Raw genomic sequence first — 15,838 nt, 5'->3', positions numbered from 1 at the left:
GACATGTGCGATTGTGGCGGAGAAGAAAGTGGTGAGTTCATCATGTAAAAGTGGTGCTGGAGAAAAAAGTGGCGAGTTCATCATGTGAAAATGATGATTCACCAATCAATTGCACATGTCATTAAGTTGTGGTAAAATGTGTGTTTGGACAAAATGTATCGTGTCATAGCAAAATCTAAGTTGTTCAGCACATCTTGACTGTGCATGTTGATGTTCGATCAATGAAGTGGTTTGGTTGTGGGCCCATGACTCCTTGTACGGTTTTCTTTAGTTTGGGAAAGCATTTTCGTTTTTTTGTTAAAACTTTTGCTGCTTGATGCCTTTATAAAAAAGATACATTTTTCGAAAAGGCATCAGAATTATGAGAGATGTAAAAGCAATCGTAAAGGAATAATTGAATAACTTTTTTCATCCAACTCATATTAGATGCGTTTCTTATTAGGCACCATCTCTTAATTTTTTATGGTCTTCTTTTAGAAAATGTCTTAAAATATATAGCATTAATGAATGGAGCAAAATCAAATTATGAAATCCGCATCTTCATATTCGGCTTTCAACTTTCAGGGGAAATTAAAAAACAAAGGAAAGGAAGTGAACTAAAAAGTCTGAAACAGAAATACCTCTTCTGTTGGTTTTAATTAAAAAAATAAAAAGAAATCAAAGCCAAAAATGAATTTTATATTGCTAATTAAATTTTATTTTTTAAAATAAAAATTTGAGCAGCCCGGAATGTTGCTTTTAGTTTTAGTTTTTAAAAATAGACCTGTAGGTCCTTACCTTGAAGGCCTTTCCAATAGACAAATTGGTAGGGGACATTTCCATTAATCAAGGCTGGAATATGCTAATGCTAAATTATACGGACCCGCGAATTTTAAATTGATTGAGATATGAGAATAAACTTAAAGTCAAAGGGAGGGCATACAAATACCTAAAAAGATGCAGAAAAAAAAAGTAAAAAGTTACAAAGTAATTAGAAAATGGGTTTCTTTCTTTATTGCTTCGTGGTTGGTGCTGGATAATAAGAAGGAATTGGGACATAAAACAATCCTCATACGAACTACGAAGTAAAAGGATCTAAAAAGTTGCTACCACCTTTACTTACAAATCCACAAACGGGCTGCCTTCTCAGTTTGACTTGTCTTTTGTTTGCACACTCTAGAAATTATAGCTTAAGCATGAGAGTTGATTTAGACCAAAAAAAAAAAAAAAAAAAACATTAAGGGGTCGTTCGGTAATGTTGTTCTAGTAAAGTTGTTTGTATTTTTTAGAAATATGTGTGGATGAAAAAGTGTATGGAAATACGTGTAATATTGTTTAAACATTGAAAACTGTTACTTAAAGCACCTTATCAAACAGCCCCTAAATCTATATTAATTTACTCAAAAAAGATATTTTAAGTTGTCTATCAACCCCACAATATAGATCAATGTTAAAATCAACAAATTAATTGTGATGGTTGTGATGGAGATTGATAATTAATAGAACTAATCGGTTAAATTTGACATAATAATGCTATCTACCATCCAACCATATACTGATTTGGTACATTTGACACTAATTTGTAATGTTATGATGGAAACTACAAGTTATGTTGAATATGAATACTTTTCTTTTAGAGAGTTTCAGCTTTCAACCTATGATGTTTGCTTCTAATAATAGCTTTTTATTATTAGACCAAGACACTAATTGGTTTTTGGTGTAGGTAGGGACTTTCTTTGTCATGACCCAAGTCACCAGGATCACAAAGCAATTAAAATGGTTTTAGTTCAAAGAAATACCAAACCTCCCAAATAGCATTACTACTGATTATTGATTAATTTTCTGCTTAAGTTAAACTTAAGTTATCCTAAAACAAAGAGAGAATATAACACTTATTTCCGTTTGAAAATACAAAACAGAGGATAATTATTCAATAATAAAACCTGTCAACTAATACTCCTAATAGATCTTGCATGTAACAATTCTAATCTTGTGCAACGGTTGCCAACTTTAAGAGCTCAATTCTTCCAAGCTAGAGATGGAGAGTTTTAGGGTCCGTTTGGATACCGCTTATTTTGCTGAAAATTAAAAACAATAAAAAAGTTACTATTCACGCGTTTGGCACTGTTCATAAGCCTAACATCACTGTTCATGGACAACGAACAGTGCCAGACGCGCGTCTAGGAAGAAAAAAAAATGCAATGCAAGAAACGCAATACCCAAACGCCAATAGCTATAGCGTGGCGAGCTAAAACAAGAATAAAGCTGGCATGATTGTGTTCTTTCTAAATGTATACTATATGAAAAAGAAAAAAGTAAGAGTTTCTTTTTTCCTTTACAAGAAGTGAGGGATAAGAATCAAACTAGATTCTCCATTTCTCCTAATGGGAAATATTGGACAGTAGTAATGAGCCTAAGTTACTATTTATTACCATCTAATACTGATGAAAGTAAAATTCCAAGCCAAATGTTAGAACAAATTGCCCGTTTTTTGGTGGCCAAACGCCAAAGAGTGAACAGAATCAATAGATGGTGGCAAATGGGAACCGAAAAAAAAAAAAGAAAAAAAAAAAGAAGACTTGTAAGACACAATAAAAATCACAACAATTTTACAATATTCCTTAATTAACCTACATATAGATGATTAAAAATTTTTAACTTGTGATTTGTGGTGGGGCCCATGTGTAGGGTAGGGACACAAGATAAAAATATAAATATTGTGCACATTGCATATGGCACTCATGTGTCATGAAAGTAGGGATGACAAAAATTCTCTATCTCATTTGGTTAATTATGTCTTGCTTTCCCTTGCATGAAAGGTGATATTACATGTATCCATCCTTTCACATAGAGATTTTCACATTTGTGAGACTGACCCAAATGTGAGATAGTAGATGCATGTATCCGATATATAATAAATTTTCTCTTTGCATGGATTTCTCTATCCTAAGAGGTGATGTGACGATGATAGGTTTTATTTGCTTCGACATGCCTGAATGTGTATATATACTTTATTTTTTCAACATACTCTATTATCATCCCTTAAAATAGTTGTTATCTCTTCCCTTTATCTCTCTTACAATAGTCATGGCTCTAGAATTCATTGCATAGTCTGGTCACTATGTACTAAAAACTTTGTTGTGTCTAAATATGTGCTTTATGTTTTATGGCAGCCCTAAATTGTATGGGTGTGCATTATGCTCAATAATTGGTTTAACTTCATATCTACCTAATGTCAAAGCCACCGCATCAAGGATGACCAAATTCCTTCAACTTGCCTATAATTGACCTTGCATCGCTCCTACTCTACACGAGTTTTCCTCATCCTAAAAAGAAGACATCGTTAATCCAATCCTGTGCTATCCTATTGTCATCCTTACATTAGGGATTAGAGTGCAGAACTTAGAATATAACATCGTTAATTAAAGGGTGTATTTGAGTATTATCAGCGTATGAAAAAACAAGTGACACCCATAATGATAAATTGTGAGTGGTGAAAAATAAAAGCACACTATGTCCATTAGTAGTAGTAGTAGTAGTAGTAGTAGCTCGATTTGAAAACACTAATTGTTTACTCATAGCTTTGGTGTACCTTATCTCAAATTGTGAAATAAGACGAGTGCATTACAAATAAAGTTGTAGTAATGCCCTATATGCACGAAAAGCCGCCTTAGCAAAAGATTAGAAGTAAAAAAGAACAGAAACATCGAAATAAAAAAAAGGAAAAGATATGGTGGGGTGCAAGGAACAACAACAATAAACAAAAAAATAACACAACCTTGGGTCATTCATTCATACATATATTTCATTAACATTATAAACGGTCGCTGGTCCTCTTTGTCTATTTCGTCAAACACCACCACCATCACAATCTCTCTCTTTCTCTCTCTCTAACTCTCCGCCATTTTTAGAAACCTCACCATGACCAGCTCCTCCGCCAACGCTCGCAAGGTTTTGCCCTAATTTCCTCGCTTTCACACATCGTACTCTTTTTCAATCAGCTGTTAATTATGTACTATAGAAACTAAATACTAATATATGTGTTTCATATATCTTATCAAAAACCTTAAATTTGTTCGATTTTGTTAATGATGATTGTGAATTTTGGGTCTTTTGTTAGGCTCTGAGTAAGATTGCTTGCAATCGGCTCCAGAAGGAGCTCCTGGAGTGGCAGGTCAACCCTCCTGCTGGTTTCAAACACAAAGTCACCGATAACCTCCAAAGGTTTTGTTTTCTTCTCTTCCCTTCTTTAGGGTTTTTGTTTTTTTGATTGATTCTTTGGGTTTTGATTGATTTCTTTTGTTCATAACTAAGCAAAATTTAGGAACATAGTGATATTAGGGTTGTTGAATTGAGTTATGTGTATGTATGTTTTGGTTCTTGATAATTCAAATTATTGGAATGTTGTGCAAAGTAGGGTGGGATTCAAAACCAATAATGGTAATAAAGACTAAATAAATTAACAAACACAGCAGTTTACGTGGTTCGGCAGTGATGTGCTTGCGTCCACGGGTGGTGATAGGGATAAAGTTTACAACAGTGACACAATGATTCACTCAAGAAACCCAAACTCTGAATACACCCTAGACTCTCCTTCAAAAAAGAACAAGACTAGAAAACGATCTTTTCTTTTATGGGTCTGCTCTCTCTTTGTGAAAAACAATGAGTAGCTTAACATATATATGTATAGGTTGACTTAGGGCTGAAGTGCTTGCCGCACACTAGGTCAGCCAGATGGAACTCCTTCTATAATTTGTATTCAGTCAGAACTATGACCAGACTTTTTGTGGCTGTGGAAATTTCAAGCCTCATGCATATTCCACTTTAAGTTTCTATGATGTCCTGCTTCTTCAGTTAGTTTATTGAATTTGATTTGTTATTTTGTGGGAATTTTGGATTCAAAGGTGGGTTATTGAAGTCAATGGAGCTCAGGGAACTCTTTATGCAAATGAAACTTATCAACTTCAGGTTGACTTTCCTGAGCATTACCCAATGGAAGCCCCACAGGTTTGCATAAAGCCGTTTATTTTCGTAATATGTAATTAACCTTGGGTAGAGTTCAATTAGTGTATTTGTTTTTGGTGATGATATATATATATATATATATATTTATATTTTATTCTGTTGGTGGGTTTAACAGGTGATATTTCTGCATCCTGCTCCGCTCCATCCTCACATTTACAGCAATGGCCATATTTGTTTAGGTAATTTTGTGGAAATCATATTACTAGCTTCCTTTTTCCCCCTTCTTAGCATACATACCATCCTTGTTATTATGGCCTGCTCTTTCTTAGAGGTTTTTGGTATTTGATTTATGATTTATTATAGTTACATCATGAGTGTTTTTGCGCCTTCTTGTGCATCAATTCATTTGTTGATTGGTATGGTTTTGTCCCCAATTCTTGCGTAATATTGATACTTCTTTTTTTTTAAGGTAGATTTTCACGTGTTTTTAGACATGAGGTCAATGTTATTGTCTGAAGGGATATGAAATTAATATATGTTGCCTTAATGCTTATAAAATATATATACATAGCTTTAAATCTCTCCGAGACATGAGATAAGAATAACCTCCTTCGAACTAAAGGTAGCACAAATGAATTGAATGCTTAGTTGGTTAAGTATTGAAATATACGTGTGATGAGACAAGGATTTACTTTGATTTTCCACCTTTTCCTACATTTCTTAGAGGGAAGCAAAGGAAAATTATTTTTTAGGGTGCTTAATCAATCAGAGTATCAGACCCTAAGTTCTTAAGACAAACTGTAAACCAAAGACAAATTTTATTGATAATAAAAATGCTATTACAAGAGCCTCATAATCTTCTTTTCATAAGAAGACAAAACCCTAAAACCCAAGAAATAATTAACTTATACTAATCCTAACAATATATAATAAAAACAAACCAAGGGCAAGAAGATCCAAGTCTAGGCTGCTAAGTGCTGCCGGCTGCATGAATGGTCCTCATGAGTGGTGCGCTGTATATACATGAACAATTATTTTCCCCACATAAACGTTAATTTACTACTTTGCCTTGTTTGATCTTGTAGTAATAAGTCTTCTACATAAAATGTAATTTCTCTTATTTAGCTATGTGGGCTATTTGTGTTGAAAGAAAATCAACATAACCATCATTGAATTCCTAATAATACAAAGCTTAGACACTTAAAGAGTACAAAGTTTATCAAGCAAACAGCAAATTTACTAGAGCTTAATAAAATAGGCATCATGAAAGGACTTGTCATCGTTTTCTAGAATGTCCATACAGGCTTCCATTTCATCAATCTACTTACAAATCCACTCCAATGTCCATTCCATTTGGAGTTTAATCTCTTGCAATCTACTTTGTTGCAAAGCAATAGATTGTTTTCAGCTTTGCTACTAACTGACTGAGTTGGGACTTGGGAGCGGGATGAGACAAGGGTTTACTTTGATATTGTCCATTGAAATCTTAGCTTCTTTGAGGGAAACAAGGGAAGATCTCTTATTTAGTGTTTAATCGAGCAAACATCATGTTCTTGAGAGGACTTTGTAAATAACAACTAATCTTTAAAAAAAAAAAAAAAAAAAAAATTTATTCATTTATTGATAATACAAGTCAAACTATGACAGGAACCTCAAAATCCTCTAATTAATTTAGACTAATCCTTGATGTACTATAAAAAATAAACCTAAAAGACCCAACATTTAAATAACCTGAAATAAACTAGTCTGCTACAGTACTTTGTGAACAGTTCCCATGAATAGTGTCTCTACAGTACATGTGAACATTTCTTTTCTTTAATTTGTTCAGAGTCACGAGGGTAATGAAATAACTTTTCAGATAATTGGCACCATTCTTTGAGCAGCTGAATTGCTTTCTTTCCTTGATAATTCAAGACCCAAAAAGGAGATTTTGAAACAAGTGACTGGGACTATAAGAAATTCTACATTATTCATGACTGGCATCAAACAGGAAGGGTGAAGTTGAATTTCTGCTTTTTATTCAAAATCTTGGGGTCATGAATTTTGGCCCATAATTGCTTATGTACTTTTATACTCAACTGTTTCAAATCCCCATCTCCCCTGCTCCTGTCCCTCTGTCTTGTGCTTAGTTTAAACATAGGTGGATGATTGGAATTATATGGGACAGGCCTCTGATATGCAGCCAAAGGTTTGGGAATAAGAGGAAAAGAATTCCAGAGTAAAGCTTAAAATTTTAGTTACAATTGCTTCACAGCTTATACTTATCTAATATGGTTATGATTAATTAGGGCAGTGCCAATTGGCTTTATATCTGTTATGGTATCTGCAGGTTAACTTAATTAGTTTTAGATGACATTATGGTTAACATCAAAGTAACAACAAGCAAGTATATTATATTATTATGTATGCTGTATTATTTATCTTTTCTTCCTGGAGATAGTTTTAATTGTGCCGATTTCTTCCTGTTATTGACATTTAAATTATGAACGTATCAGTTTTCCAAAATCTTAGTACGAGTTCAGTTTTGAATTGCTAGGGTTTTACATTTGTGTTTATTTATTATTATCATTATTTTAAATTTATCCTACATTTTTAAGATTAATGTCACTTGCAGTTATGCATGGAACATCAAAATCATAATCTCTTCGGCCATTGAGAAAGTTGGAAATGATATTTATTTATGATAGCTCATAATGAAGCATGGTATTTCAATTGGTCATTTTGCTACTCAAAAGTAATGACTATGTAAGATTTCTGTCTGTGCATGAGCATATGGGCAGAGTAATCAAAACCTGCCTTTTCTTACTTTCTCATCCTGAATGAGTTTGAAATAGCAGGGAATTTTTAGTTTAGTTTTTTTATTGTTTAGTTTAGTGTTTTATTTATTTTTATTATTATTATTAAATGAAATCATGTTGAAAAAAAAAAAAAAAAAATATTTTCTGACTTGAGGTATATGGATTATCTGCAGTTGATTACCTTGCAGCAAGACTGACATTTAATTTACTACCTGAATGTGGCATTTTGTAGATATTTTGTACGACTCATGGTCCCCAGCCATGACTGTTAGTTCCATCTGTATCAGCATTCTCTCCATGCTCTCAAGTTCAACTGTGAAGGTTTGTACCTAATCATCTGCTTTTAACTTTTAGGAATTTTCAAGTTCCTTCCATTTCCAAATCATTGGGTCATATTTTTCTTGTGTTGCATTTTACTACTGATCAATGAGAGTATAAATATGATTGTACTAAATTGTTATAACCAGAGAATGAGCGCACAATGTTTTGGTAAAATGATGGGCGCACACTTAATTCCTGTTGTATCTAAATCATTAATTTTCTTGACCTTGCTTACAGCAACGCCCTGAAGATAATGATCGCTATGTAAAGAACTGTAAGAATGGCAGATCTCCCAAGGAGACCAGGTGGTGGTTCCATGATGATAAAGTGTAATAATTAAAGCATCTTCTTCCTTAATCGGTTGCTCAAGAAATAGTGGGTGGCTAGCCTTCTTAAAGGAAGATGAAGGCAAAGAAAGAAAGTATTCTGAACCAGGATTTTGTCTAAATGCGTAATAACTCGTGTATATTGGCAATGCCTGGTATTTGTAAAGGAAGATTGACAATTTGTGTTTCAAAGCAAGGGGACAAACAAATCCGTGTCTTTGTGGTTAACAGTGAGAGTACTTGGTATGGGATCTAAATTTAGATGATTTAGCCCTTCCGATCTTTTCTAATGATATTTGGGCTCCTTCTGAACTAAAAACGTAAAAATTTGTGAAGTGTTACTATTTTATGCTTACTATTTTAAAACGTGCTCTCATAAAATAAGTCTTAAGGATACAACTTTTCAAACATTTTTAACAATTGTTTATGTGGGGCCTGTTGTGAATTTTGTGATTGGCGTGCATAATAAGTGTTAATTGTGGGGTGTTCTAATTGTAATTTATTACCTAAGCTGTAAAAAATGATATAAAAAGGTTTTGTTAGCATTTTCAATCTTTTTCTAGTATTTACCGTAAAATGATATTGTATTTAAATGTGAAAATCAATAATTATGACCCACTCAATTGGAAAGGATTACTTAAAAATTGAAACTTTGCTTTCATAAGTTGATGGGTAAAAGCAATGAATACAAATGCTCTGAACTATTTTTTGTGTTTTATTTTATGTTTTACCAATTATAACTTGCTAAGTATTTGTTTAACTTTTCTTATAAAATAGTCATAGTTTAAAATGAAAAATAAACATATAAACACATGACAAGTTGTGCTTGATGGAATATAAAGTGGAATACAAAATGAGATTTAGATCCTCTAGATTTTTTAGGGCACTCTACCAAATAAATTTTTTTTTTTAAAATCTTAACCATTCTTTAATAATTTAATGGTCTAGATTTTGCAATGTCAGCATTTCACTAACAATAATCTTAATTGTTTTGTTTGCAATATTATTTTATTATTTTAAGAGTATTGTTAGTGGAATGCTGACATGGAAGAATTTAGAACTTTAAATCATAAAAGAGTGGTTAGGATTTAAGGAAATCTATTAGTAGAGTACTCTAGAAAATCTAGAAGATCTGAATCTCACAAAATGTGATACATAAGATTTGTATTCAAAAGGAGTATTTTATTTTCCATAAACTTTTTCTTTATGTGTATATTTTGAAAGGGAAAGTTAACGGATGCTCTAAGGGTGGTTTAGAAAACATTTTTAGAAACTTGTTATGGGAAAAGAAAAAAGTAATCGATTCTTTGATAGTTTTTTATATTTTACATGAAAGTGGTATTATAACTTTCTTAAAATGGTTCATTGAAAAATTAACATAAGGACACCCGTTAACTAGTCTCAATTTTGAATTACAATAACCATTGGATAAAAAATGAGAAAATAAGCTACAAGACGTAACAATTGATCAAATTTTTAAAAGTTGCAGGTTTGTCGTAAAAAATTTAAAGAAAGTATTGACCTATAAAATGGAGTCCTAACATGGTACTTTAAAAAGAAGGGGGTGATTTGGACTAAATTTAATAGTTTGAATTACCTTTTTAGAGATGAAATTGCATTGGGTTTAATTTAATTTAATTTTTTTTGGAGATAACTGTATTTTTTCCTAATTTCTAATCTTCCTTAAATAAATTTGGTTGAAATACTGTTTTTGTCCTTCGGGAATATTAAAAGCACAAACATTAAAAATTTTAGAGATGAAATAACATTGTATTTTAAAAAAAATTGAAGTTAACTGGATTTCATTCTAATTTCTAATCTTCCTTGTATAAATTTGGTTGAAATATTATTTTTTAAGGACACAAACATTAAAAATTTTTGGTTGAAATAATTGTTTTTTTTTTTTTAAATTGAAGTTAACTGGGTTTCATTCTAATTTGTAATCTTCCTTGTATAAATTTGGTTGAAATATTATTTTTTAAAGACAAAATTTGACAACGAACTTGATTATAGACAATGAATGATATAATTTCCATTAAAAAAATTTTGTGTTAATTAAGTCGTGAAAAATGAAACCATGAGAGTCCGCCCAAGTCTCGCGGTCCAAACCAATTTGCTACAGGCGAGCAAACATAGAGCCCACTAGCCCACCGATCGAGTGACCGACTGAGCTTGGCGAATTTTTTAGTTGGACTCTTTGACATTATATTTTTTCTTGTTTGTGAGCGGTGTGGGACAAACAAACTCATGTCTTTGTTGTTAACTGTTAAAGTAGTTTGTAATTTTATATGGTATCTATTATCTATATTAGATGATTTAGTCCTTCCCATCATTTATAATGTTACTTGGGCTCTTTCTGAACTTAAAACGTGAGAATTTCTGAAGTGCTGCTAATTATAAAGTGAACTCATAAAATAAGTCTTAGGATACAACTTTTAATACATTTTTGACAATTGCTTATGTGGCTTGTTTCAATTAATGTGCACAATAAATTTGGTGTCAATGGGAGGTGTGACAATGATGATATGATTTATTTTATTTTATTTTTGGTTGTTGTTGTTGTGGTGGTGGTGGTGGTGGTTGTTGAGGGTCATTTGTGAGAATCCAAGTAGGAAGAAGAAAGTCCAACAACAAGGGCATCAAAGAACTAGCAAACAGATGGTAAAACCATTAGGCCCAAGCGGCAGAAATAATGGATCACAGGCTCATGAAATAAACAAATGGGCCTTAAAGAGGCGAGTGGGCTTAAAGAAGCCCGAAAAAGAAAAATAGCATACCCATGGGCAGTATATGATGTAGAAAAGTGAGAAAGGGTCACCGTAGACCCAAAGTAATGCAAACAAAGAAAGTAAGGGGTTAATGGCAGGCCTATGAACCCCAAGAATGAGAATAAGGTAATTGGGCCAGGGAAGCCCTATGAAGTTAGTAAAAGTCCATGGGAATGCAGAGTTAGTAAAAGGGTCAAGGAAACCCAAAGAAAGCAAGTGGGCCAGGGATGCCCAAAGGGACATAGGAGCCCATAAGTAGGAAAACCAATGGTTATACCAAGCCACTGGGGGAAAGAGTAAACGGCTGGCCTAAAGAGGCCCAGCAGGAATGAGTCATTACAGCAGGAGTGACAGAGTAATATGGCAGAAAATGAGGATAATCAAGAAATGGGCCGAAAGAAATGTAAAATCCAGTATCAAATAAAGCCCAGCTCCTCAGGGGAGCGGGAAATCGAAAAGCAGCTCACATAAAATGTCAAAAGGAACGGACGGCAGACTATACAGGCAAGCCTCCAGCTTACGGCAGGCGAATGACCAGCAGACAGATTTTGGACACACATGGAAGAGAGGCACGCGCAAGGCCCAAGCACCACCAGCCTGTACCCAGCCAATACAGGGTATGGTGAGGTTGTGGGTCAAAGATTCAGAGGGCATGGTTTAGTGGTGGAGAGGGGAAAATCTATTTTTGAAGTTCTAGTTTAGGTTCTTTTGGGGAGGTGTCTTGCTGGGATGACTTATTACCCAAAAGAAGCAAGCTTAGTTAGAATAACTAGGTGCATGCCATGAGGGATAGAGAGAGAGAAAGAACCCATACCGTAGCAGGAAAGGGTGTCACGGCAAACAAACAAACAAAATACCCTTCCTTGTCTAGTGATGGGGGGGATGACACATAAACGAACCAGTGGTGGTCGGCCAATACATTCAGACCAGACAAAGGAGGTTAAGGGCTAAAACAGTAAAATCCGGTCACGACAGGCACTATAAAAAGAGAACCTTACCGTGAACAAAAAAACAGAGTAACAACGGGAACCATAACTAAGAAATAGGAATTCAAAAAGAGAGACCAGAAAATAGAAAAGAAACGAGTGGGAAGGAAAGAAAGAAAACAACCAGAAAGAAAATAAAGTGAGAATTAGAACGGTAGGCATGCACTAGTAGATTGATTCCCTCTCTCCCTCACGAAATCCTGCTCTTTGTTAAAACCAAAAGGGGTATCTGTGCATCAACCATTCAGGTCCGTTTCCCTCAGGGTAGTTAATCTCCACGGTAGGACTTTTTCTGAGAGATTAATTGTGTTGAGAAGGAATGTTCTTTCCTCTCTGGTTTTGCTCCTGCGGACCAAGTTTAAGTTAATTTCTTCATCTTCTGATTAACTCATACATATTACTATTTGCTCCCTTTTGTTCTGTTCTTTTCTTTCTATAAAAGTGATTATTATTACTGTGATTGTGTTTGGAGATCATTCGGTCATTTCCTACTAAGTAGCCAGATATTTTATTTCCTTTATTATTATGTCTGTCTGCCACAACTTGTCTGAAACAGCTCTGCCTGCCGCAAGCACGTTCCTGGCAAACCAGACATAGTTTGTGCACAAGCCGGACCAAATTGAGTTGCAGCTGGACTGGTCCCAACTCCCTTATCCAAAAAACTTGGGTCTAGTGTAGCAGGAAGCAGCCCAACACTACTAGCATAGCCCACCACTTTACAGTGGTTGAGATGGATTACATTAGGTTGCATTAAACTAACATTAAAGAGTTAAAGGAATAATCTCTCATAATAGAGTCCACTGTAGGGGTGGCAATTTGTGTTCGTGTATTGGGTTTGTGTCGTGTCAACTCTTGGAGTATTCGACTATATAGGTCAACACTAACCCGACATGTTTATTAAACAGGTTAAGATTCCTCAACCCTAACATGACTCATTTATTAAATAGGTTAGTCGTGTCGACCTGTTTATCAGATTTTATCACAATGAGCCCAAAAATATTTATGAAAAAACAAAGAAAAAAATATTTTTAATATAAAATTCGTAACTAACAAGTAATTGCATCACAAATATTCACTCAAAACTAAAACATATCTAAATATTACAAATAATCAATCACAATATGTTAAAGAAAATAAACCACAACCACTAATAGGTTTATGTACCTAGAGTTTAATGGGTATATTAGTAAAATGTCATTTAATTAAACGGGTCAAATAGGTCAAACGGGTTCCATATGTTGAACACTAACCCAACCCATTTAATAAACGGGCCAGTTATGTCAACCTAAATATGACATGAACCCATTAAGTTTCAACTCATAACCTGCTAATTTCATGTTATGTCGTGTTGGATTTGCGGGTCTATCCAATTTTACCACCCTTAGTCCACTGAATCATAATACATCAATAAAATGATATCTGTAGGTGGATTAGTAAAAACCGTAAAATCCTACTGTTAATTTGTTCCATTTTTTGCTAGTCTGTCTGCATATTGATTTGCCTTCCGAAAATTGTGCTTATTCTTCATTCTTGGGGCATGTCTCATAAGTTGCCTGCAATTCGAAATGAGAGTATAGTGAGCAGAGTTACTATAAGAACTACCTGACACCCACTCCATCACTACTTTAGCATCGAGATCAATTTCAACTACTTGAAAAAGAACAACGGATTTTTAAACCATCACGCAAGGCCTAGAGTTCCACTTCAACACTTGTAGATGTACCAATTGTCTCAACAAGTACTGAGCCAAACACCCATACTCCATTAGATCTCGAATGATGTCTCCATTAGGTTTCTCAATGCTGATATATTCATATTTAACTTATATTAATCATCTCCAGTTTGTTCCATCTAACATTCATTCGGTGATATGAAAAAAGTTGCATTCCTAGTATTCGGGATCTCATACTTGTATTTACCTTAAAATGGTGTTAGTATTTAAACATGAAAATCAATAATTATAATACTTTATTAATTTAAAATATACAAATTGCAAAGGATTGCTTAAGAATTAAAAATTTACTTTCATAAGGTGATAAGGTAAAAGTGATATTTGATTTTCCATAACTTTTTCTTAACGCATATATTTTTGAATTACATTTGTTGATGCCCACTTTGGCAAAAGGGTCCAATAATAAGAAGAAGCCGAACAATATAAAAAGGAGCGAAGAAAGAAGAATTAGTAAAATAAGAAAAAAAATTATTAAGTCCTAATGGCAGGAATAATAGTTCACAGGCCTATAAAGCAATAAAAAAAAGGACCTAAAGAAAGCAAACGGGCCCGGGAGAGCCCAGAGAAGAAAGTAGTAAGCTCATAGGAATCATTAGAAGTAGAAAGTGAGCAAAGATGGGCTGGAAGAGTCCAAAGAAAGAAATTAGTAAAGGGGGTTGGTGCAAAGACCAACAAACCCCAAAAGCAAATGATATAGTAATTAGGCCGGGGAAGCCCGAAAGATTTAGCAAGAACCTATGGGAATGAAAGAATGGAATGGGCCAAGGATATTCAAAGGAATGAAGCAAGCTGAGGATGCCTAAAGAAATAAAATGGGCCAAGGAAGCCCGGGATAATATGAAAACTGACCCAGTAGAAATGCTGGGCAACGCAAACTAAGTGAAGAAAAAATACATGGTAGGCCCAAAGGAGGCCCAACAAGCACAGTTAAACGATATCATGGTAGAAGCAGTGCAATGGTGTGGCAGAAGTATTAGTCGATCCACAAACTAGAAGTAAAAGGAGATTGGGGCTAAAATGAATAAGAAAGGGCCCATACCCAAGCAAGACCTAGCCCAAAGAAGAAACGAGCTACAAAGAATGAAGACCCAATGATTCATCCACACCACAAAGGGTTAAAAATAAGCACTAGAATGCGCAACAAGACCAGACAAACCCCAGGCAATGGCAAATGCATGAACAGCAGGTAAGTCATGGACTCACATGGGAGTGGAGCACACACAAGGCTCAAGTACTACCCACTTCTACCTAGCCAATACAGGTGCAGTGGGCCATGGGTCAGAGGTAAGATAAGGTATTGTCTGGCGGTGGGGAGAAGGGGGTAGTCTATTTTGGGAACCCCACTTAACCTCTTTTAGGGGAAATGTCCTGCTGGGATGACATACCACCCAAAAGAGGAAAAGATGAGTTGGAATCACTAGGTACATGCCATAGGAGTTAGTAAGAGAGAATATCCAATCATTATCCAAATGGGAATGCCATGGAAAGCAAGAAAATAAAACAAAACTCCTTTTGTCTGGGCATGGAAAGTGGCACAGCCAGCACAGGGTAGTGGTGTTGGCTGAGCAGCCAGCAAACTAGTCGATGGCTTGGGAAGGACACCCACACCAAGCCAAAAGTACTTGAGGGGTAAAATGGTAAATCTCATCACGACAGGTAGTATAAAAGGGCCTTAACTGTGCACAGTAAACAAAAACGGAAAAACAAGGAGGAACAACAAGAAACAAAGAAATAAGAGAGAAATAGAAAGCAAAAGAAGAACAGAGAGGATAAATAGAAAAAGAAAGAAAAACAAGAGAGTAGGAAATGAAGTGAGAAAAGTAAGAGTGTAATAAGGGATGTACCAATAGGCTACTACCTTCTCTCCCTCTCAATAGCCTACTCTCTAGCAAGTTAAGTATTTGAGAATAAACCACTTAGGCCCATTCTTTCAAAATAGGCAATTTCTATGGTAGAATTTCCC

The 15,838-nt window shown here is 34.6% G+C and overlaps 1 protein-coding gene across 1 annotated transcript; it reads left to right on the top strand.

Moving 5' to 3' along the window:
- Positions 1-3,762: 3,762 nt before the first annotated feature.
- Positions 3,763-8,708, top strand: LOC126733130 (probable ubiquitin-conjugating enzyme E2 16). The gene is made up of 6 exons (XM_050436317.1): positions 3,763-3,930; positions 4,100-4,203; positions 4,884-4,986; positions 5,120-5,183; positions 7,975-8,063; positions 8,301-8,708. Exons 1-6 carry the CDS (start codon positions 3,901-3,903, stop codon positions 8,394-8,396), a joined length of 486 nt encoding a protein of 161 aa, XP_050292274.1. The 5' UTR covers positions 3,763-3,900; the 3' UTR covers positions 8,397-8,708.
- Positions 8,709-15,838: the final 7,130 nt, after the last annotated feature.

Source organism: Quercus robur, chromosome 6 (genome assembly GCF_932294415.1).
Source record: "Quercus robur chromosome 6, dhQueRobu3.1, whole genome shotgun sequence".
Classification (NCBI taxonomy): domain Eukaryota; kingdom Viridiplantae; phylum Streptophyta; class Magnoliopsida; order Fagales; family Fagaceae; genus Quercus; species Quercus robur.
The sequence above is the reverse complement of the archived record's forward strand: the minus strand, read 5'-3'. Positions and strand labels throughout refer to the sequence as shown.